Source organism: Ranitomeya variabilis, chromosome 5, assembly GCF_051348905.1.
Source record: "Ranitomeya variabilis isolate aRanVar5 chromosome 5, aRanVar5.hap1, whole genome shotgun sequence".
NCBI lineage: Eukaryota > Metazoa > Chordata > Amphibia > Anura > Dendrobatidae > Ranitomeya > Ranitomeya variabilis.
In genome coordinates this window covers 644,997,098-645,021,511 of record NC_135236.1, presented here as the reverse complement: position 1 = coordinate 645,021,511, position 24,414 = coordinate 644,997,098, and the positions used below count along the sequence as shown (strand labels likewise).

The 24,414-nt window shown below is 42.8% G+C and overlaps 1 protein-coding gene across 1 annotated transcript in view; it reads right to left on the bottom strand.

The window, feature by feature from the left end:
* The window catches only part of RNF213 (ring finger protein 213), a 244,566-nt gene that overhangs the window by 73,737 nt on the left and 146,415 nt on the right, over positions 1-24,414 (bottom strand). Inside the window, exons 23-32 of the mRNA XM_077266309.1 lie at positions 23,470-23,610; positions 23,196-23,360; positions 21,111-22,251; positions 19,690-19,883; positions 19,365-19,520; positions 13,074-16,634; positions 8,750-8,886; positions 7,802-7,897; positions 6,705-6,823; positions 896-1,000 (exon numbers count right to left, since the gene is read on the bottom strand). Of these exons, the coding sequence (XP_077122424.1) occupies positions 896-1,000; positions 6,705-6,823; positions 7,802-7,897; positions 8,750-8,886; positions 13,074-16,634; positions 19,365-19,520; positions 19,690-19,883; positions 21,111-22,251; positions 23,196-23,360; positions 23,470-23,610 (5,815 nt within the window). The remainder of the gene's footprint in view (positions 1-895; positions 1,001-6,704; positions 6,824-7,801; positions 7,898-8,749; positions 8,887-13,073; positions 16,635-19,364; positions 19,521-19,689; positions 19,884-21,110; positions 22,252-23,195; positions 23,361-23,469; positions 23,611-24,414) is intronic.

The following is a 24,414-nucleotide window of genomic DNA, read 5'->3' as shown; positions in this document are numbered from 1 at the left end:
CATCCTCCTGTTGCTGGAGAAACTTCACCTGTCAATACGGATATGCGGACAGACTCTGCAGGAATTTAACCCGCTGTGTATTGCAGGGTTTTGCTTCCCTGAACTATCCCATGCCAGCAGGGAATATGTTAAGCAGCTCTTCCCTCCACACCCTGCCTGAACTTAGGTTCCTAGCTGCAGTTCCTCCCTAGTACCCTGTCTGGGTGCATTATTGTTTAGTCTTTCCTGCTACAGACCCAGCTTGTTTACTTGTTTTGTCTGCACCCAAATTCATATTTTGATCCTGTGCTGCTCGCCTTGACCTCGGACTATCTGACCATGTCTCTGTCTTTGCCCTCAGTGCTTCATGGTGTAACTCTGACACTTTGGTCAGCTGATACAGGTCCAGGGATTGCCCTGGAGTGGCACCTGGTGACTACACCAACGGCCAAAGTCTATCCACACCCTCAGAGGCTCTAGTGAAGACCAGCAGTAGTCACTTAGCTACGCCCATCCAGGGCAAGCTCGACCACTGGCGCAGTGAGTCCACACATACCACCGTCACATAGACACGTATTTCAGGGAGTTTTCCCCTCAGCAATCTAAAGCAGAATGTCTGATTTAGCAGTGTGAGAGGCCTCTGAAACTCGGAAGGGGTAATGTTTCTTCTTGTGAAGAGCACCAAGAACAGAACCTTAGATAAAAGCCTTCCAAATCCTCTGATATGTCTTCCCAGTGGCAGCTTCCTACTGACAGACCAGCTGATAATGGAAGGTTTAATAATCTGCAACTGTGCAATTATCTGTTGGCAGTGGTTCATGCATGAGAGTGCCTAATCCACCATTAATTATTCACTTATTATTTATACATTTATGGATTATTTTTTAATGTTTTAAGTAGACACGGTTACACATACCTGGACAGAACAGTTTGCTAATGGTGAACTTTAGAAGTGCTGTTACATCTGTCGCCATATCTTTAGATTTCCGTAAATCATCAATATGGACAGATTGCCATAAACCTAACAGAGAAAGATAATTACATGATTAAGGTTGGAATACAATATATCTTGAATGAAAATGAGTAACACAGTCTCTACATAGTATAATATACAAACAATAGTGTACTATCGTCTAGTAAAATAAAATTGGATTTTTGTACTAACTTTAAACTTTCTTGTTGAATACATTGGTGTACACAGGACAGTGGGTATACACCTTACCACTAGAAGGCTTTACACTAGATAAAGTATTGGCTCCGACTGGTGGGTTATACCCTCTCCTCGGATACTAAGTGGCTCAGTTTAGCGCTAAAAAAAAACAAGCAGGAACCAACCTGACCCAATAATGTGAGGAAAACCATTCCCTTATCAACCAGACTTAAAAATATGAATCAGCTTAGATCTGTGTCCCCAAAGTATTCAATGGGAAAGGGTCTTTATAGTAAATACAAAAATCCAATTTTCTAGTTAATAACATTGGAAGACACAGGACCGTTTGACGTTGTAGAACAGTTCCAGAGGGCAGGCAATACCAAAAAACTAACCATGCAAAAAAGCTAGCAAAAAGCACCTTAAGACCCAAAATAGTCTTGGCAGAGTACATGATGAGGACTTAAAGAGCTTGGCAAAGGTGTAAATCAAGGCTCAGGTGTCAGCTTTGCAGACATGGAGCATGGAAACCAGATGCCTGATCACTCTTGTGGGATGAGCGGAATGTGAATAGAAGCAACTCAACCCACAATTGAAGATCAATCCACCAGTACAACTGTTCTTTTGGTAAAATGGCAATATCGGCTCTACAGGGATCAATAAAGGAAAATCAAAATGCTGAGCTTAAATCACCAACGGTAAAATCCTACAAATCCTAATCAAAGAAGTGCTGGAAACATCCTTTAAATGAGAAAGAGAAGAGTCCAAGTTGAAGAACAAAGACTTCACTGATGTGAAAGGAAGATGGCAGAGAACTAGCCTATCCTAATGGAAACTAAGAAAGGCAAAAACTGCTGGGATGCACAGCTATATGTAGAGATTCTGCAGACAGTGGGTATGGTCACTAGAAGGTGACCCATTTTAAAGGAAGTCTCAAAAACTGCAGAGCGGCTGAAAAGGAGAATCTTAAGTGCAAGTAGAACAGAGGGAGAAGCCAAGGATCCATAAGACCTTGGTAAAGTGATGCTCAAGGGCTATCCTCTGATGCCTGCTTGCAAATGTCAACAACGCTGAAAGATGGTGTAAAGGTCAGAAAATCTGTGCGAAAAGAGAGATGAAGTCCTAGCCTTATAACTGGGCTGGAAAACAAGTTCCTAAGAGTAAGGGTATGTGCACACGTCAGGATTTCTTGCAGAAATTTCCTGAAGAAAACCGGACATTTTCTGAAAGAAATCCGCATGCTTCTTTTCGCGTTTTTTCCCCGTCTTTTCCGGTTTTTTTTTTAGCATTTTGCAAGCGTAATTAGCAGATTAACAGATTGACAGGTTGGTCACACTTGTCAAACACAGTGTTTGACAAGTGTGACTAACTTTTTACTATTGATGCAGCATCAATAGTAAAAAGATAGTGTTAAAAATAATAATAATAAAAAAAAAATTGTTATTCTCACCATCCGATGTCCCGACCTCCTCAGCGGTGCACGTGACGGCTTCCGGTCCCAAGGATGCTATGCGCGAAGGACCTTCATGACGTCATGGTCATGTAACCGCAACGTCATCTCATCGCAGGTCCTGCACGCATAGCAACCCGGGGACCGGAAGCCGCCGCATGCACCGCTGAGCGGCGGGAGGACTCCGGGGCCATCAGGAGGTGAGTATATCAATATTTTTTATTTTAATACTTTTTTTTTTTAACAAAATATGGTACATGATTCGCTTACTTCCCGCATGGTGGGCATAGCCCAATGCGGGAAGTATACGGATTAATGCATTCTTATGTGTGCGGAATCCCCGCGATTCCGCACAAAGAATGAACATGCTGGTTTTTTTTCTGCGATGCGTTTTTTTCGCAAAAAAAGAGCTCTTCCTATGAGATGACTAGCGTGGGCACTTTGAATGTCCAGGGCTGGCATTAAAACAAAATGTAATACAAAAATGTTGTGAGATTTCCAGAAGAAGAGACCACTTTCTTGCATGTAGCGGATCCAAGATAAAACAATATTCAGCCTAAATGTGCAACCTGGCGATGCAGACTGTGAAAATAAATACTGTACCCAAAGGAGTAATTTCATCGAGGTGTGGGTAAACTACAGCCGTCAAGTAGACGGTAAGGACCTAAGCTGGGTGTCCCGGTGGTAGAGGGGAACCAGAGGGAGACATTTACAAAATAAAAGGGGCTCCCAGTTATGAGAGAACAATCTGGATGAGAGACTGTATCTGAGATCAGAGACTCTGAGAGGTATGTTTCGAAAACTATCCTCTCCAACCCGAGAAGTGGAAGTTCGACATGGGTACCTACCAAAACAGGGGCATGAAGACTAGATTTGGAGTAGAGCAGAGGGTAAACCACAAGTGGAAATGCCCTATAAGTAGAATGGGGAAGAGAGGATAAGAGACTTGGAAAAGATTTAGCCCTCTGGGAGAACGTGTAGAATTAGGAATAGTGTATGGCATTAAACACCATAATCCATTACAGCAATAAGTCGTCAGACATGAAGAGATTCTAACTAGAAAAACTTAGAACATGATGTTTTATTGATTATGCATTAAAAAAAAAAATATATATTTAAAAAGACAGGGCAAAAACGACAAACCCCCCAGAAGAAGCGAGCAGCGAAACGGCGTCCACTGGGAATGGGTTGGACACAGCTTTCTCTCATCCCTGATTAATCTTATCCAGAGGCATGCAAAAACAATCTACCATTGTTTGTTTATTGCATGCAATTTTGCTAAAGTTTTGCCAGGAATGTAGCTTCTAATGTACTTGATGGTTGAGGCGGAGTATGTGACATGCAGGATATATATATTTTTTTTCACAATAGGGATCTCTGCACTTGCCCCTTACCCCTTTGATTATCCTGCTTTCCACTTCACTTCCTGCCCTCCTCTCTCCGTTTGAAAATCTTTTTAGCCTTTGAGTTGAATGTTTGTTAAATACTTATTTTTTTCATTTGTACTTACTTTTTTGGTTGGATCTATTAGGCCTAAAAAGGAGATTTTTGTGTACTCACCGTAAAATCTCTTTCTCTTAGCCTCTAATTGGGGGACACAGGACCATGGGTGTTATGCTGCTGTCCACTAGGAGGCGACACTATGCATAATCTGAAAAAGATTAACTGTGGCTCCTCCTGTGCAGTATACACCCCTGGACGGCATCAGCCTTCTCCAGTTTTGTGCCAAAGCAGTAGGAGGAACGTAACATGAATAACATAATTATGCCTGTAAGAAGGCAACTATGTACGAGCTCAAGAAACAATATGAGAACTCAACAGTTACAACAGCCCAGAAAGGGCAACAGGGTGGGAGCTGTGTCCCCCAATTAGAGGCTAAGAGAAAGAGATTTTACGGTGAGTACACAAAAATCTCCTTTACTCTGTCGCCTCATTGGGGGACACAGGACCATGGGATGTCCTAAAGCAGTCCCTGGGTGGGAAGCAATGGACGAATATTGTGCAGACAGGCCCGTACACTTAGGGCACCGCCGCCTGCAGGACACATCTACCCAGGCTCGCTGAGGACTGGGTATGAACCCTGTAGTGTTTGGTAAATGTGTGTAAGCTAGTCCAAGTGGCCGCCTTACACACTTGTTGTGCCGAAGCCTGGTGCCGAATGGCCCAGGAGGCCTCTACCGCCCGTGTAGAGTGTGCCGTAATACCGGCTGGAAGAGGAGGATTCTTAAGGCGGTACGCCTCTTGTATGGTGGATTTGATCCACCTGGCAAGAGTAGCTTTTGGAAGCTGGCCTACCCTTGTGGCCGGCTTCCGGAAGGAGGAAAGGAGAATCAGACCTCCGGAAGGACGCAGTCCTAGACACGTATATACGCAAAAGGCCTGACAAGGTCAAGCGTATGCAGAGCCTTCTCCACTGTATGAACCGGAACCGGACAAAGGGATGGTAGTGAAATTTCCTCATGGAGGTGGAAGTCTGACACAACCTTCGGAAGGAAGGATGGGACCGTACGAAGAACTACCTTGGCCTGGTGAAAAAAACCAGGAAAAAGCCGTCTGCATGAGAGTGCTGTCGGTTCAGACACCTTGCGTAGCGAGGTGAGTGCCACCAGGAAAAAAATCACCTTCTGGGAAAGAAGGCGGAGCGGGACCTCCTTAAGGGGTTTGAAGGGTGGTTCCTGCAATGCTGTCAGGACCAGGTTGAGGTCCCACGTTTCTAGTGGTCGTCTGTAGGGGGGAATCAGTCGGGAAACCCCCTGAAGGAAAGGCCTTACTTGCGGCCTGGTAGCAATGCACTTTTGGCAAAAGCACTGAGAGGGCTGACACCTGGCTTTTAGGCGAGCCCAATGACAGACTGGCCTCCAGACCCGCTTGGAGAAAAAACCAAGAACTTTGGGTAGGGAATAAGGGAGTGGAACCTGGCCACGATATTCGCACCAGGTAAAGAAAACTTTCCAGGTACGGTAATAAATCTTGGCAGAGGCTGATTTCCGTGTTCTGATCATGGTTACAATGACCTCTGTCGAGAACCCTGCCTGGGTTAGAACCCAGGTCTCAAGGGCCACGCCATCAAGTTGAGAGCCCTTGAGTTCTGGTGGTAGAACGGCCCTTGTGATAGAGGATCGTGGCGGTCGGGGAGACGCCAGGGGGCGTCTGCTGTGAGTTGTACGATGTCGGCGTACCATGTGCGACTGGGCCAGTCCAGTGCAATGAGGGTGGTTGAAACTCCCTCTTGTTTGATCTTCCTCACCCTCTGGATATCAGAGGGAGAGGTGGAACAATATACAGAAGCTGGAACGGAGTCCAGTCCTGAACCAGAGCGTCTGCTCCGAGCGACCACGGATCGTGTGTTCTGGCAATGAAGTTGGAGACCTTGGCATTGAAATGGGATGCCATTAGGTCCACATCCGGGGTCCCCCAGCGGAGACAGATCTGTTGAAAAATTTCGGAATGGAGAGACCACTCTCCCGAGTCTATTCCTTGCTGGCTGAGGAAGTCTGCTTCCCAGTTGTCCACACCCGAACGTGGACCGCCGAAAGGACCAACCCTGTGTCCTCCGCCCAGCGGAGGATATGTGACACTTCCCTCATCGCTTGGGTACTGCGGGTCCCCCCTTGATGAGTCACATATGCCACAGTCGTGGCTTTGTCCGACTATATCCTGATGTAAGAGGCTGCCAGTAAGTGATGGAAAGCCCTCAATGCCAGAAGGATGGCACGAATCTCCAGGACGTTGATGTGCATGGACGCTTCCGCTGAGGACCATTTGCCCAACAGGAGCCCACAGCTGGGGTCCCTGGATGCAGGCGCAGTGTGCTGGCCCATTGCTGGGAGCTGTAGGATGCTGCCTGTACAGGCCCTACCTGAGGTGTCTCAACCTAGTACCCCCAGAGGGGGATAGGGAGGGTGCTTGTCACCTTCAGGGGCCTTTATCCTCGCCTCGACCTAGACGAAAGAGATACCGAGGCAGTTGTCCAGCTACAAAGCGTGGATCCTATTCTGAATAATAGGACCTGTGCGCAAAAATATCTTGATGATGATCAGATGATGACTTGCCAAGTGTAATGACTGTGTGGATCTGGGTCTCTCCATGACTAACGTGAAAAACACACATGTAAATATATCTTACCTCCACGGAAGCCCACATACGATGTTCCACCTTTGATTCTCGGGAGCTTGGTTATAAAGTAGACAAAGACACATTTATCATTGAGATTTAACTTGTTGATTTCGTTCACAGCAGAGTACCTGAGGGCAAGAAATCATAAAAAGATTGGGAACAAATCATGTCATCTAACATGACGTACTGTTTTCTTAAAAGGTGTTGTCCCGGACTTTTTTTTCTCCAGAAACTGCTATATATATACACATATAAACTGTGCTTAGCATAAATCACTTAAGAGGTTAATCAATATCTCACGGATGACAAGAACAATTTCCAAAATGTTGACAACACAGAGTTGCACAGAACATTTTTTTTCCAAAATCTTCAGTTTTACTCAGTTGATGCAAAAAGAATAAACCTCACATTAAGGCTACCCTCACATGGCCATAGATTCTGAAAATCGGGCTGATTATGCTAATGACACTCGGATCAAAAAATGCCAGATATGAGCCGAGTGTCAGCTTCTCTTACATGCAAGTGTACTCCGATGATTTCCCCACATCCTAAACTTGTATGGAAGTGCATAGTCTGATTGTTATCAGATGCACTCACAACATCCTGCAATTATTTACTTGCTGGTTGGCACTGCCCCATAGTATAACATTGGGCTGCGTGCAATTCGACAAAGCATTGACAGCACTCGGCCATGTTATACACTTGTGTGAACAGATCTCTAAAAACTATATCAAGTATTTTGTATGACATTCATGATATTTACAGTTGGCACCAAATCTTCTAGGCATGGAATGATTAAGTTGGCAACATATTCCAAAATCTATCATCGGGTGCGTGTCAGCTCCACTTGCTGCTTTTAAAGGTAGATGATGGCTGAATAATATAGCCATCGTCTGCTAGCAATAATGCAGGCTCAGATTTCATACACAAGCACAATAATATTTTTGGTGGACCTAAAAAATAATCTAATATACTGGACTAATGAAATAAACAAATGAAAAAAAAAAAGCTTACAAAGGGCAGCGGGGTGTAACAATTCCTATACAGAAGCACCAGAACGTTTTACAAAATCTTTATTATTGGTGACAAGTATTTTATTAACTTACTTCGCTGATGCCACAAGATTTGCTCCCTGAGAACCTTCTTCAAAATCAGTTTGTATAATCAGTATTACATTGCCAGATGAAGATTCTAGAAAAGTCCTAAATCAAAGAAAACATACAGTAATAAGTGCACCAAAATTAAAAAAGAGACAACAGTGCAGTGGTACATCAGGATATATCACAGCTATTTATGGTGATCTCTCCCCTCCCTTAGAATTGCTTAAAAAGGATACCAGTACAAATCGGAACCTGTTCCCTCTCCTACAACCTGACTAACCAGACACATTTTCATGTGTTAGGCAAAAGGAAACTAACCAAATATCCATAAGAATATCAAAAGTATATAAGTATGAAAATGAAAACTATTTCATTACACAGAGCAGTTGACTAGGAGGCACGGGATAACTAGTCCTGTAGTGATAATCTCCTGCTGTTAAAATACTGATTTTATTGAAACACCAATATAGAGCCTAGGAAGTGACACATCACTGGAATAAAAGTCTCTGATAGTGATGAGCGAGTGTACTCGTTGCTCGGGTTTTCCCCGAGCACGCTCGGGTGGTCTCCGAGTATTTATGACTGCTCGGAGATCAAATTTTCATCAGCACAGCAGCATGATTTACAGCTATTAGCCAGCTTGATTACATGTGGGGATTCCCTAGCAACCAGGCAACCCCCACATGTACTCAGCCTGGCTAATAGCTGTAAATCATTCAGCTGCCCTGATGAAAACTAAATCTCCGAACACTAACAAATACCCGGAGGTCACCCGAGCAACGAGTACACTCGCTCATCACTAGTCTCTGTCCTTACATCATGCTGCTCTCGGATTTCATAGTGAAAACTTGGTGACAGATTACCTTTAAAGCAGCTGAGCAAGCTTGAGATTAAGAAAAATATTGAGCTCTTAGTAACACAAAGGAACAATTATCAAATTATGTCACAACTTACCGAATTTTTTTCAAGAATGAGAATTCGGTGTCAAACTGCTGAAGGGATAAAATTTCAATGTTGCTGATATCTTTTTGCAACTCGGCTTCTAAAATCTTTTTGTCAGCAGAGGTAAGAAGGCGTGAAAATGTTGTTATCTAAAACAGAAAGAGTTACACTTTAAATCATGTCTTAATTTTGTTTACAGGAGTTGTCCACTACTTGGACAACCCCTTCTCGTTCCCTACATTTGGCTCCATTAAAATAAAAAAAGCTTATACTCACCTCTGGTGCCAGCGCCATTTTAGCAATGTTGGAACTCGCTTTCATAGGGCTCATCTGAGGTTAGGACCTGCGAGTCCAGCTCCCAGTCGGTGCTGGTGTCACGGTCCCCGCCTTCAGACGTATAAGTAATTAACAGGAATTGAGTGGCCAGCCGCAGCTCTCCCTTCCTTTTAATTACGTATACGTCTGAAGGTGGGGACAGTAACGCCAGCGCTGACTGGGAGCCGGACTCACAGGTCCTAACCCCTGATGAGCCCTGGGAACGCGAGTGCCAGCACCGCTGGAATGGTGCTGGTGAAGGAGGTGAGTATACGGTATATACTCGAGTATAAGCCGACCCGAGTATAAGCCGACCCCCCTAATTTTGCCACAAAAAACTGGGAAAACTTATTGACTCGAGTATAAGCCTAGGGTGGAAAATGCAGCAGCTACCGGTAAATGTCAAAAGTAATAATAGATACCAATAAAAGTAAAATTAATTGAGACATCAGTAGGTTAAGTGTCTTTGAATATCCATATTGAATCAGGAGCCCCATAAGATGCTCCATATTAAAATATGCCTCATATAATCCTGCATAAAGGTTAATAAAGGCCCCATAAGATGCTCCATAGACACATTTGCCCAATATAATGCTGCACAAATGCTGATTATGGCCCCATAAGATGCTCTATAAAGATATTTGCCCCTTATAGTGCTGCACAAACGTTATGGCCCTATAAGATGCTCCATACAGACACTTGCCCCATATGCCGTAGTGCCCTACAAACGTTAATTATGGCCCCATACAGACACTTGCCCATTATAGTGCTGCACAAACATTATGCCCCTATATAGTGCTGCAGAAACGTTATGGCCCCATATAGTGCTGCAGAAACGTTATGGCCCCATATAGTGCTGCAGGAATGTTATGGCCCCATATAGTGCTGCAGGAATGTTATGACCCCATATAGTGCTGCAGGAATGTTATGGCCCCATATAGTGCTGCAGGAACGTTATGGCCCCCATATAGTGCTGCAGGAACGTTATGGCCCCCATATAGTGCTGCAGGAACGTTATGGCCCCCATATAGTGCTGCAGGAATGTTATGGCCCCCATATAGTGCTGCAGGAACGTTATGGCCCCCATATAGTGCTGCAGGAACGTTATGGCCCCCATATAGTGCTGCAGGAACGTTATGGCCCCCATATAGTGCTGCAGGAACGTTATGGCCCCATATAGTGCTGCAGGAATGTTATGGCCCCATATAGTGCTGCAGGAATGTTATGGCCCCATATAGTGCTGCAGGAATGTTATGGCCCCATATAGTGCTGCAGGAATGTTATGGCCCCATATAGTGCTGCAGGAATGTTATGGCCCCATATAGTGCTGCAGGAATGTTATGGCCCCATATAGTGCAGCAGGAATGTTATGGCCCCATATAGTGCAGCAGGAACGTTATGGCCCCATATAGTGCTGCAGGAATGTTATGGCCCCATATAGTGCTGCAGGAACGTTATGGCCCGCATATAGTGCTGCAGGAACGTTATGGCCCCCATATAGTGCTGCAGGAATGTTATGGCCCCATATAGTGCTGCAGGAACGTTATGGTCCCATATAGTGCTGCAGGAACGTTATGGCCCCATATAGTGCTGCAGGAACGTTATGGCCCCATATAGTGCTGCAGGAATGTTATGGCCCCATATAGTGCAGCAGGAATGTTATGGCCCCATATAGTGCTGCAGGAACGTTATGGTCCCATATAGTGCTGCAGGAACGTTATGGCCCCATATAGTGCTGCAGGAATGTTATGGCCCCATATAGTGCTGCAGGAATGTTATGGCCCCATATAGTGCTGCAGGAACGTTATGGCCCCATATAGTGCAGCAGGAATGTTATGGCCCCATATAGTGCTGCAGGAATGTTATGGCCCCATATAGTGCTGCAGGAATGTTATGGCCCCATATAGTGCTCCAGGAATGTTATGGCCCCATATAGTGCTGCAGGAACGTTATGGCCCCATAGATGCTCCATACAGACACTTGCCCCATTTGCTGCGATAAAAAAAATAAATCACATACTCACCTCTCCGTCGCTCAGGCCCCCGCACTTTCAATAGTCACCTGCTCCTCGTTCCGGCGCCGATCTGTCTCCAGCACTGACGTTCAGCAGAGGGCGCGCACTGACCACGTCACCGCGCCCTCTGACCTCAGCGTCAGTGCTGGAGAAAGAGCGGCGCCCGGAACGAGGAGCAGGTGACTATCGCGCAGCGCTGCGCTCCCCTCCCCGTATACTCACCTGGTCCTGCCGCTGTGTAGATCCTGCTTCCCCCGACGCCGCAGCGCTTCATCCTGTACTCAGCGGTCACATGGTACCGCTGATTACAGTAATGAATAGGCGGCTCCACCCCTATGGGAGGTGGAGCCGAATATTCATTTACTGTAATGAGCGGGACCATGTGACCGCTGAGTAAAGGAAGAAGCTGAAGCTGCTGCTGCCGGCGCCGGGGAAGCAGGGACCGCGCCTTGACTAGGTGAGTATTTTTAGACAGCCCCCGCTCCCCCCCGGTATGACTCGAGTATAAGCCGAGAGGGGCAATTTCAGCCCAAAAAAGTGGGCTGAAAATCTCGGCTTATACTCGAGTATATACGGTAAGTGTTTTTATTTTATCATGGCCAAACACTCAAATTGAGAAAGGGTTGGACAACGTCTTCAAATGTCAGGACTAGATTTTTAAAAAAGGAAAATAATTGAAATGGAATGGAAATACCGTAGTTGTCAAAAGCCAAACACGCAAGCACAAATAATCCAAAACTAGCAAAATTATAAGCCATTGAATGCTTGCCGTAATTTGATAGTAGCTTAGTTAAAAGGTCATTGCTACTTGTGGCCTCATCCTGAAATATTTGCAATCCTAATTGCTTAAGGGAAATCTATCTGCAGGTTTTTAGACCACTAAGTAACGTCATCACAATCAAGTACCCATAATGATGATTACTTCCATACCTTTATGTTATACGTCCATCTTTCAATTTTCTTGTAATCTATCAGAAAAAGGGCAGGGGGTTGGCTGCATTTATAGCTCTCCGGCCTCTCTGTCTTTCCCTGCCCACCACCAACCTCCTGCCAGTGATTGAAAGGTGAATTCTCTGTAACCTGCTCCTCCGACCGACATCTCACACAAGTGGCTTCATTCTCAGGGGGCTTGTGTAATAATGTCCTGACGTTGGGTGAGCCAGACTATCCATCTGTACGAGTGTTGACCTGGAGAGTGACAGCGATTATGAAACATCTCAGGTAGATGGAGCAGGTCATGGAGACGGATATCTTGAACAGACCCTGTCATTCCTGGAAGCGGTGCATGTGCACATGGATAGTCTGGCTTCCATAATGTCATCAGGACATTACTGTGCAAGAGCTGGCCCTGGGAATGATGGCACCTGCGCGAGATGTTGGTTGGAGAAGGAGGTCACAGGGAAATGTGACCTGTCAATCACTGGCAGGAGAAAGACAGAGAGGCAAAAGAACACCTAGTCACTGCACTTGTGAGCTCGTTTGCATAAGAATTTACAGCTAGATTACACGGAGACGCAAACTTATAATAGAAAGATATGGAAGTAACCATCATTACACGTACTGTACTGTGATGACGTTACTTTGGGATATAAAAACCTGCTGACAAATTCCCTTTAAAAAGTTATTTCCATCATTAAAAGCTATAATCTTTTCAAAGATAGATAACTTGCAGATTGGCGGGGGTACAAATACTGGGACACCTACTAATCCCAAGAACGGGATTCTGAAATGCCCTGTTAGTTCTCTAGAGGTTATCAGCTATATCCGGTAGTTTCATAGAGAATTAGTTGACCAGGAGTTCCTACAGTATATGTGACCACTACTCCATTCTGGGCCCCTTTCTCAAAATCAATGAGAGAGTCCCAATTGTCATACCTCTGACCATCTACAAGTTATCACCCATTGTTTTGTTGATGGGAATAAATCTTGTAAATTACAACATAGTAAGCAGACAATGCTAGTTAAAACAAAACGGTAAACTAATAAAGAAAATAAAACATAGATTACCTCAGTGAAAATGGCATGATTGTCGTAGACAGAAGTTGTGTGTGAAGAAAGGAAGTCTAATATGGAGCCGTGATGTTGTTTCTTGAAGTACTCGTCAATATATTCTTGGTTGCCTAACCTGATGACAGCATCCGGTGTAGCACAGTAAAGCAAAACAATTTTTGCCCTCCTCTTGACATTTTTTATATCTTGGGGATCAGATTGTGCTTGATCCATATTTTCAAATACTTGAAGAACGACAGAGGCACATGTGTCGGTGTGGTAGCCAATAAAAACATCAGACGGGCTGTATTTATGATCTTTTATCAGGAGATGGTTTACGTTGGGACTGGTGAATTCTTTTACCCAAGCCTCAAGCTCTTTAACAATGGCCTTTTGTTCTTTTTTCAAATATGTGCTCATATCCAGATAATGTTTTTCCAGTCTGTTGATCAGTGGGATAGGAAAGTCTTTGTACACAACATCTTTTTCTTCGATGACTATCAGTCTGAATTTTGGATGAACTCTGCATTTTACACGATGAGTACCAAGGCCCAAGTCTACATACTTTTGGCCGGCTAGGTAAACGTAATATTGGTTCAATGCATCATAAAGGCTTTCATACAAATTTTGCAGATTGAGGAGAATGACCATCTGACCAGTTTCCATACAGATCTTAACACGATTGATATTTCGGCAAATCTGAGTGTACTCTTGGTCTTTTGGGAAGCTGGAGCCAAATATGATTTCAGGTGACTGGTTCTCATTAATCAATGCCTGCTGTAGTATCTGTAGTGCTGCATAATTTTTGGTCAAGATTAAGAGGTAACGAGACTCGCAGTCTTCACTATCACTTTTAATATTTTCCATCACCAGATCAATTGTATTGTAGGCTTCACTCAGATGATTATTTTCATCTCCTATAAAAATATCCAAAGCTTTCAAATCATCTTTCCCACTGAAATTCCGGAGGACAGCCCGAGCCATTTCACGCTCCGTCAAGCCTTCGTGAGACTGTTTGGTAAAAGCAAATACCATTTTTATCAGACTGTAAAAGTCACGTAATCCAAAAAATTCTTTTTTCTGCTTTTTTTGAGTCATGCAAACTTGCTGATAAGCTTCTGCAAAGTATCTGAAATGGTTAGAGACTTTCTTAAGAATCAGTTTATCAGAAGAACAGATTCCATATGCACTTTCAACGAGTTCATCCTTGTCGGGATCACCACGAGATACAAAGATTCCTCTGTTCATTTTTGCAGGATCTAGCGCCCAGTTGGAGATACCAATGAATCCAACCTTTTTGTGTGGCAATGGTTCATCATCAATGCAACCATCTTCCAGCAAGGGATGAAGTGTCTTTAAAGGCATTTTTGCAGAGTCTTCAGCAAGACCTATCTCATCAAGTACGACCACAGACACATACTCTTTTAAATTTTTCCCTTCCTGGAATCGGGCGCAGTGCTTAAATGTGCCAATTATGCCTTCTGGTGTTGAGTGGGGGCTACACTGAAAAGATACCAAGTGGATCTGTTTCATGTCTTTATACAGATCTGTATGGGCTGCCTGACCCTGCATGGCATCGGCAACAATTGTCTTTGCAAGTGATTTCGAGCTTCCAGGTTTTCCAACAAGAAATAGTGGGATTTTAAGTTCAATGCAGATGACCATCATAAATAAGTTTTCCTTCAAAGCAAGGTTTCTTGCAATGGTGTCTCTTAATTGTACACCTGACAAAAAGAGATCTTGAATTGCACTTATTTCATGTAAAATAGCATCTGGGTCATCATATGGCTGGTTGAAGTGTTCAGATATATCCTCTCTATATAAGTCTTTAGTTTCCAAAGATGCATGATAGCACACACCAGTGGCCAGTACAAGAGACCAGGCTACTCTATCTTTAATTGAAGTGGTGTTTCTTTTACCCTTTACCATGTTTTTCTGATATGTCAGCAGCTTTTCTTGCTGGTTATAGAACCACTTAAAGACCTCCACACAACGCTCAACATCTCTCAAGCTGACAAAGCTGCATTCGTCCTTATTCAATCTCATGTAAGTTTGAGAAGTGGAGAGCACATCCGTTAACAACTGGACATCACTAGTCAAGAGCTTAATCTCTTTTGCTAAACGCTGAACAATTTGTTGTATATATTTCTTCTCCGTTTCATTATTCAGTTGTCCAAAGTCCCATACAAGTGGCATCATGCTGGGAGGCAAAGCGTGCACGCGGTAAACAAGCTGTCTTAATGGAATGGACCCGAGTCTTTCCTTGGTCTCATCTGCGGTTACTCTGTAACCCAGACCGGCAGATTCTAAGCGTTTGATCATTTCTTCAGTGTGCTTCCGATAGGGGTTACAGGCTGCAATTATGTGTAATCCAGAATTCTCTAGTAATGGCTCCCCATCTACAGTGCGATCACACAGCGCTTCTTTGATGCTACTGATTGCCTCAGTTGTATTGGCTTCATCAAAAAACAACACAGTATCACATCCATCGTCTTTGTTAACGATTGCAATATTCTGAGCCTCTAATATTTTTTGGGAAATCATCTCAGCTGTGGTACCTCCATGGACCTTTACAAGCTTCATATTTTCTGTATCAACAAGTCCTTTGCATAAATGGCATAAGAACTTAATTAGCCGTGTTTTTCCACAACCAGTTTCTCCCATGATGACAACAGGAATCCCACATCGAAATCTCATCTTAATGGCCAAAATTTTGAGAATGTTGTCCATAGTAAGCTCATATGTTTCATCAGGATCAAATGGCCATTCAATTCCTAGGACCATGGATAATCTACTGATTTTCTCATCTCTGGGCAGTTTGTCGAAGTCAATATTGAATGGCACTCTTTGAAGTGTCAACCCTGTATATAGCTGCATGGTCATTACATTCTGTTTAATTATAGTATTATCTCTGGGATTGACGGCATCTACACCTCCGGCATTGTTTGGTTTCAAGTGGAATCCAATAAATGTCATGGATATGCGATCATTATTAAAGAAGATATAGGGATGTGATTCAGATTCCCACCTTTTACGCAATAAAAAGGGAGCCAGGTCTCTTTCTTTAAGCTCACGAATGTCAATGGATTGTCTTCCTGGACTTTGATCTGCAATCTCCAACGATGGAGTTGCAAAGTCTTTTGCCATGATTATCATAAAGTCGACCACAAAACGTTTGAATCCTTGCAATGTATCTCCAACAAACTCAAAGTTACAAAACACTGAAGATTCACAATCTTTAAGTTGGACATTTAAAAACCAGGCAAAGTTTCTGAGTTCAGACCAAGAAGGATCGATAATTCCACAATACATAAGGAATATCTGGAGACATTTTGCTGGATTCCCCTCCACACTGCCATTATCGTAAGAAAATGTATCAAGATTCTGCCCTTCTCTAAAACGTATTAAATACTGGTATGGTCTCTGGAAACATTCACTACGGAATTCCTTCACATCCATTCCTGGATCCCCACAGTCATCTGCCACATCTTCGGTGTACTTTCTCAGTACTTCTTTTGGTGAACAACATGATATTTTGGGAAAGTAGTCAATTAGATTGTACTGTATCACTTGATGAGCCTAAGTGCAGAAATAAATATATTAGGTAAGAAGTAAAATACACACAAAACAGCATTAAGACTGGAAGTACTAACAAAGCACTAAAAACCTGTCATTACAAGCGGTAAGATAGTAATATGATACTAATGAAAGGAGACAGGTGTCATGGTTAGGACATGGTTAATGTCCTGCTCTCTCAGGGTTAATTTTGCTGGCCTCCCTTTCGATCTGGGAGGGGTATTTATACTCACTCCAGACTAGGATTCCCTGTCAGCTGTACTTTCATTCTAGTCTGTGCACCTGACCCCTGGAATATGTGCCCGGTTTGCAATTGTTTTCCTTGCTCTCCGTGTGTTACTCTGTTTGTTTGTTCTTCTGGATTTCTGATCTTTGGCTTCACTTCTGACAATCCAGTCTCACCCTTTTGGTACCTCGTGATCTCCTGGTTCAGATCTTAGCTTGTTTGACTACGCTCCTGTGTTTATCTCTCCTCTGCACCCCGGCGTCTGGCTCAGCCCCCGACTACCTCCTACTCTGTCACATGGTTCAGGTCCTGGTTGTTACCTGGTTAGTTCCCGACATGTTGCTCAGCTCCCTTGCTGCGTTGTGCAGCTCTCCCCACAGCAGTATTACTTGGGAGCCGTGACAACAGGGATTTGACTAAACTACAGTGCCAGGCACAGTCATAACTGATAGGAGAATTAGGAATTTGAGGTCTCATAATTACCAGGGCATAAAAGCACAAAAAACAAGATAGGATCACCATGGATGTATAAGGCAGGATAAGACGTAGAGCTGAGCTCAAAAGGAAATCATCATAGAAGCTAAGTTGGTTTCTTTGCATCTTGTTAATTTATTCTTTGTATATAAGTAAATGCTGTTTGATATCTTGTAGGTTTTTGTTTTTCCTATCTTGAGATGATGACTTTTGCTTTACTTTTTTATATTTATATATGGTGTCTTTGTTATATAGTATTTTTTGTCTTTTTAGATCATTAAATGATATCTTGTTTTTTGCCTTTTTAAATTTTTGGAGGATATATTTTGATATATGCTATGTTTTTGTCTTTAAATATCTTTAACCCCTTAAGCCACAAGGGTGGTTTGCACGTTAATGACCAAGCCAATTTTTACAATTCTGACCACTGTCCCTTTATGAGGTTATAACACTGGAACGCTTCAACGGATCCGGACGATTCTGACACACATGAAAACATTGTTATTTTATTTTTATTTTATTTTTTTTACTTTGTCCCAGGGGGGACATCACTGTATAGTGACAGATCGCTGATCTGACACTTTGCAGAGCACTGTGTCAGATCAGCGATCTGACGTGCCCTGCTCCTGGCTTACCAGCACCTGCTCTGAGCAGGCACTTGGTAAGGCACCTCCCTGCAGGACCCGGAAGTAGCCCCGCTGCCATTTTGGATCCGGGGCCTGCAGGGAGGAGACAGTCAGTACAAGGTGAGCACATAGCCTTGTACCGATCGTCTCAGGGAAGCACGCAGGGAGCCCCCTCCCAGCACGATCCTTCCCTGTACCGCCAAATCGCTGCGATCATGTTTGATCGTAGTGTATCGGGGGTTAATGTGCCGCTCCGTGACCGCTCTTGGCACACAGTGCCGGATGTCAGCTGCGATAGTCAGCTGACACCCGGCCGCGCCCCCCCCTCCCGTGAGCGCGGCTGATCGCTATGATGTACTATCCCGTCGGTGGGCATACAGGCCCACCCCACCTCGACGGGATAGTACGTCATATGGGATTAAAATGATATCTCTGGATATCTTGTTTTTTTTTTGTCCTTTTAAAGGTTTCAATTAAAACCTTTAAAACTCTTATGCCTTTAGCCTTTATTATCTTTATATTATATATTTTGATATTTCTGTTTTTGCATTTTATATCTTTAGATGATACCCCTTTATAGTCATTTTTGTCTTTTTAGATCTTTAAATGATAGCTTTTGATATTGTGTTTTTTTTAACTTTTGTATAATAGCATCATATCCTGTATGTCTTTGTATATCTTTTAATACATAGTATTTTTGCGTTTTTAGATATTTAGATGTTATCGTTTGATATCTTGTATGCTTTTATCTTTCTAGATTTGTTATCGACATCAGTTTGCTTTTGACATCTTGCATATTTTAGTCTATTTATATTTTTAGATCTCTTGAAATTATAAGTCTTTTTGCCTTTATATATCTCTACATGATATTTTTTATTATTTTGTCTTTGTTTGGCACTGAAGTAAACTATATCTATTCACTTACTGGTTGAGTGTTAACCTATTATATCTCTCAATCCTCCGTAAGTCAGTTGTCTGATCCAAAGAAAGTAATCAAAAAGACATTGGTGGCACTTAATTGGGTGGTACAGAAAAACCTTGACTCCTTTTTTCCCAAAACATAATTAATCAAGATACCTTGTTTGTTTTTATCCTTTTAAAACTTTCAATTAAAACTTTTAAAACTTGTATGTTTCTAGCCGTTATTATCCTTAGATTATATCTTTTGATATTTTTGTTTTTGTCTTTTTAGATTATATATAGTATTTTTTTGTCTTTTTATATTGTGTGAAAACCTTGCCTACTTTCTTCCCAAAACATCAATACTTCGTTAGGAGCTACAATATCTCAAAAAGCCCATGACAACAGTGTCTTCATTTCTGTAAGAAAACTGCTGTTTTTTTTTCTAATCTGATATTTTAAGCCATAAGGCAACCAACACTTGGTAAATCAATGGTGACTTCTTACAGATTGCAACTGTTTTGTGAACGTTGTGCTTGCAGATTCTAAAATCTCAACAATGTACAGATGACTCGGCAGGCGCTTCCATATTCTTCCCTCTGAATCCATCAGATATTGCAGGACAAAAAGCTTGAACAGGAATTCTGAAATGCCCTTGTTCACCTGCAGAATAAGAATAACACGAAAGGTTACAAATTCTACAAAATATATTTCCAGATTTAGAATAAAGATTCATTATATTTGACATGGAGTTGTACTGAGTCCTTTTGTAGGTGACTTTAAGTGGTAGCATTAGACATGGAGGACAATGATGTTGAAGGTATCTACTTACAGAAGATGTAATATCAATATGGAATATTATTGGGCAATTCTTCTGCTTTTCATCAAGAAAAAGCAGCAAGGTTTTCAAAACTTTATTTTCATCCACTTCTGGGTTGATTAGCCGGATTGTTTTAAGAACTGGTCTTTTAGTCTTGAAGTCTGACTTAAGCTTTTGGTAAAGCCTTTTCACATACAGAGATTTTCCTGGAACAAATGGAAAGTTGTTGTCAAACCATTACTTATCATTTCTTTCATAGAACACAGGTATCACTAGAATTCATTGGAAAGATTTTTAATTCACAGCTGTGATAAGGCATTAATAATTTTGCAAGGTATAAGTAGAGATAAACACTGATCTACAAAGCCATCCACAACCTGTCCCCTCCCTATATCTCTGAACTAGTCTCCCAATATCTTCCCTAACGTAATCTTCAATCCTCCCAAGACCTCCTACTCTCCTCCACACTTATTCGTTCCTCACACAACCGCCTCGAAGACTTCTCCCGAATATCCCCTATCTTCTGGAATTCCACGCCTCAACACGTCCGATTATCCACCACTCTCGGATCCTTCAGACGGAACCTGAAAACCCATCTCTATAGGAAAGCCTACAATAACCATTCTGCAGCCTCACCACCACCTGAGCTGCCGCCTCACCACCACCCGAGCTGCCGCCTCACCACCATCCGAGCTGCCGCCTCACCACCACCCGAGCTGCCGCCTCACCACCACCCGAGCTGCCGCCTCACCATCAGCAGTGCTGCCACCTCACCATCACCACAGCTGCCGCACCCCCGACCTTCTGTCTCTTCCCCATTATCCCATAGAATGTAAGTCCGCAAGCACAGGGTCCTCTCCCCTCTGTACCAGTCTGTCATTATAGATATCGTTTACAGTAAACAAATTTACAACTCTGTACGTAACCCATTTCTCATGTACAGCACCATGGAATTAATGGTGCAATATAAATAAATAATAATAATAAATTTTGAGCTGGCTGCTAAAACAAGGGCTAATAATGGGGTGGGCTGAAAAACTGCTCAGGGCCCCAGTCCCAAAGGGAACCCTGTGATCACCATGACATCACAGCTGCATTTTCAATTTTTTCCGCATTCTCAGGGAAGAGAAACAATTGACACCCATGTTCAAGCCATATCATGGAAGCCATATCTCTATGGCATTCTATCCGCTCTGTTATAGCAGCTGACTTTACAGGCCAGATAGACCTCTGTTGCTACCCTCAGTGTGACATTACTGAATTGTAATGTTTTTTCAAGAAAAAAGGTGGTAGCTCTAACTATTATGGGGACAAAAGAGTGGGTATTGTTTTGTGGGGAGCAATGGGGTTATTTTTACCATTTTGTTGCTATGTTGTGGGAACAATAAGGGGTCCATTATAAGGGCTTAAAATATAATCCAGATCCTACTTACCCACTCCTGCACGTTTGGATGACACAATACCAGCACCAAGTCCATTCTGAAATATGTGAGCAGCTGAAACGGCTGCGGGATGGACAGTAAAATGATTGCGTAGGTAACGCTGCAGCTCTTCGAGGGGATTCTGAGGAATCATGTGCACTTTGTGCTGGCTGAAGACAGAGGGGATGTAGTAATGTTCTCGATCAGAGTTACATATGATCACTAGGTAGTAGTCATCATTATTTCGGGCCTGCAGCTGCTGGAAGAGCTGCTCAGATTTGTATGCCGTATCATAGTTCAGTTCATCTGCATAGATTAGACTGTAAATCTTCTTACCATTGTAACCTGGTGTTAGACACCTCCGGAAAAATAAGGCAACTTCTTCAAATGAAGTCTGAGGTGTACAAAGCAAAACTTCATCATAAGACGGCAAAGGTTCTTTCACGCTGTGCATATAAATTGACAGCACACAGGACAAGATCTGGGATGAGGGACATAACACTAAATTGGGACGACCTTCATGCAAACTAGGATGAAACTTGCGCGAAACCCGTTTAGCATTTTGCTTTGCTAAAGAGTCCAAGCACCTACCCAGAGTACCTAAATCTAAGCATCCCGGAAATAGGGCATTCGTATATGTCATAGAATGATCCCACACCAGCCTTAGCTTCTCCAATACACTTTTACAGCTTGAAAACATCCGTGCAAAAGTCATCCTGTTTGGTCGGTTCCCAGTACAAGATCCAGTGTAACAGGAGTTGGTTGTGTCAATCTTCTGACACTCGGGCTTAATAAAAGACAACATTACAAGCGCCTCCTCACTGATATCTCTTCTCTGAAACTGTTCGCTCAGGAAAACCAACTGTTCTGCTGTGTAATAATTCAGGTAGTAAAGCTCTGACCTCTTCTTGTTCATAAATTCCAGCCACTCTGCTAGCAGGCTCTCCATTGTTCTGCAGATATCTGGAAGGAGACTGGTAAGAGTTCCTTGGCCTTCCAAGCTATCGATGCCATTGACATCAAATTTCATACAAATGCCAATTTTTGCATCATCTGAACAGTAAATTTCGGCCTTCCATGTTCTAAATAACATATTTCCAGCTAAGTGAAGGTCCATAAATGATCTTCCAAGCCTCTGGACGTTGGTGAAAATCTGGTAAAAACAAGAAAATATTACAGTCATAAATGTTATACCGAGATCCCTATTTTTCACGTTTTCTTCAGTTTTGCTCTCCTGTACTTATGAGCATGTAAGACTTCCACAATTAATGACTGCATCACACATAGCGATTGCTCAGGAAAGTTTCATCAAGGTCTGAGAGGAGACCGGAGACGATGCAAAACTATGAACCTTCGAAAATATACATTCTTTTAAAACAACTTTTCTTGTGAGACCGTTGCATATTGTTCTATACTTTGAACTCTAGGAGAAAAGCAAACAAAACATAGGGAAGAACATGAACATCGTGTTTAATACCCTTCAGTTAAGGTCAGCCAAACTCATATATTCCATCATGACCATCCCACCATCTTATATGGATGGGGTCTCCTGACTGCACTCACCGATACTGCCGGGGAAAGCAGGATTGAGCTGGTGAATTTCATTGACCTTCAGATTCCATGGAGAAAGGCCATGGCCTGGAGATTCTTGCACATTCATAGCATTTAAAGGCACAGACAAGTATATGGAGAACTCTGAAGCGACAACTATTGGCTCAAAGGTGCATTTGGTAAAAGTTCTCTGATGTAGTGGCTTACGAAAGTATCCAAACCCCCAACCCTGCTGCATTTTTCCAAGTTAAACATGGAATTTTACTTTTTTTGAGCGCTAATATTTTAAGTTGTTTTTTTTTGCAGGAATTTAAATGTATGCAGTGATTAAAAGCGGAATTAATATGATCTGATTTGAAAAAAAAAATCATGCCACAATCCCATTTAACAAGACCCTTTTCAACAGCAAGCCGTTAACAAGATTTTGCAGTAAGTGAACGAACACGGACTAAAACTTTGGGAGAATCCATCCCTAGCCATAATTCTAGTGCAATTTTGAGGTGAAATTATAAAAAAAAAACAACAACAACCATAAACCCAACTTACCTCTGAGAACTTGTCCACCTCCTCATTGCTCTGGTCTCCTTTTGCTGACATTAGCATAAGTTTATTCAGTAATTCCTTCAGCTCCTCCAGCGTGTAGCTGCGCTCAGTTACGCTGCTGTCTCCATCCTCTTGGAGATTGAGTTGCATCACACTATCTGGGGTAATCTGTGCAATGAGACAGAACCACGTGAAAAGCAGAGCACATAGTAAAAGATGTGCTGACAGCATAGAACTCCTCAAAAGTAAAAGATTTGTAGCCTGTTTTCAGAATTACCTTTTTGTTGTCTTTGGGCGCTTGGATTATGTACACTCCCCTCTTGTTAATTGTAGCTGCTAACGACAACGAGGACAGTTCCACTGATCCGTGACTTTCTTTCACAGTTTTCAGCCATTCTATATGGCGAGCAGAGTCTTTCTACATAGACAAAATAAATAACAGGTTATGTTAAAATGGTCTCCTAGAAGATCTCTCCACAGATGTTTAATAGGATTTAGATCTGGACTCATTGCTGGCCACTTCAGAACTCTCCAGTGCTCTCTTTCCATCCATTTCTGGGTGCTTCTTGAAGTATTCTTGGGGTCATTGACCTGCAGGAAAACCCATGATCTAGGATGCAAACCCAGCTTTCTGACACTTGGCACTCTATTATGACCCAAAACCCTTCGATAATCTTCAGATTTCATGATGCCATGCACACACTCAAGGCCCCCAGTGCCAGAGTCCTCAAAACAACCCCAAAACATCTTTGAACCTCCACCATGTTTGACTGTAGGTATTGTATTCTTTTCTTTGTAGGCCTCGTTCCGATTTTTAATAAACAGTAGAATGATGTGCTTTACCAAGCACAAGACGCTTTCCTGGATGGATTTTGGCATACTAATTTACATTTTGGTAAACTGCAGTCTAGCTTTTTTATGTCTCTGTTTCAACAGTAGGGTTCTCCCGGGTCTCCTGCCATAGTGTTTAATTTCCCTCAAATGTCAACGGATAGTTCACGCTGACACTGATGCACCCCTAGCCTGCAGGACAGAGTGAATTTCTTTAGAACTTAATTGGGGCTGCTTATCCATCACCCAGACTATCACGCTTTGCAATCTTTCATCAATTTTCCTCTGCTGTCCTAGTCCAGATAGATTAGGTACAGTACCAGGAGTTGTAGACATCTTGATTATGTTGCGCACCGTGGACAAATGAACATCAAGATCTCTGGAGGTGGGA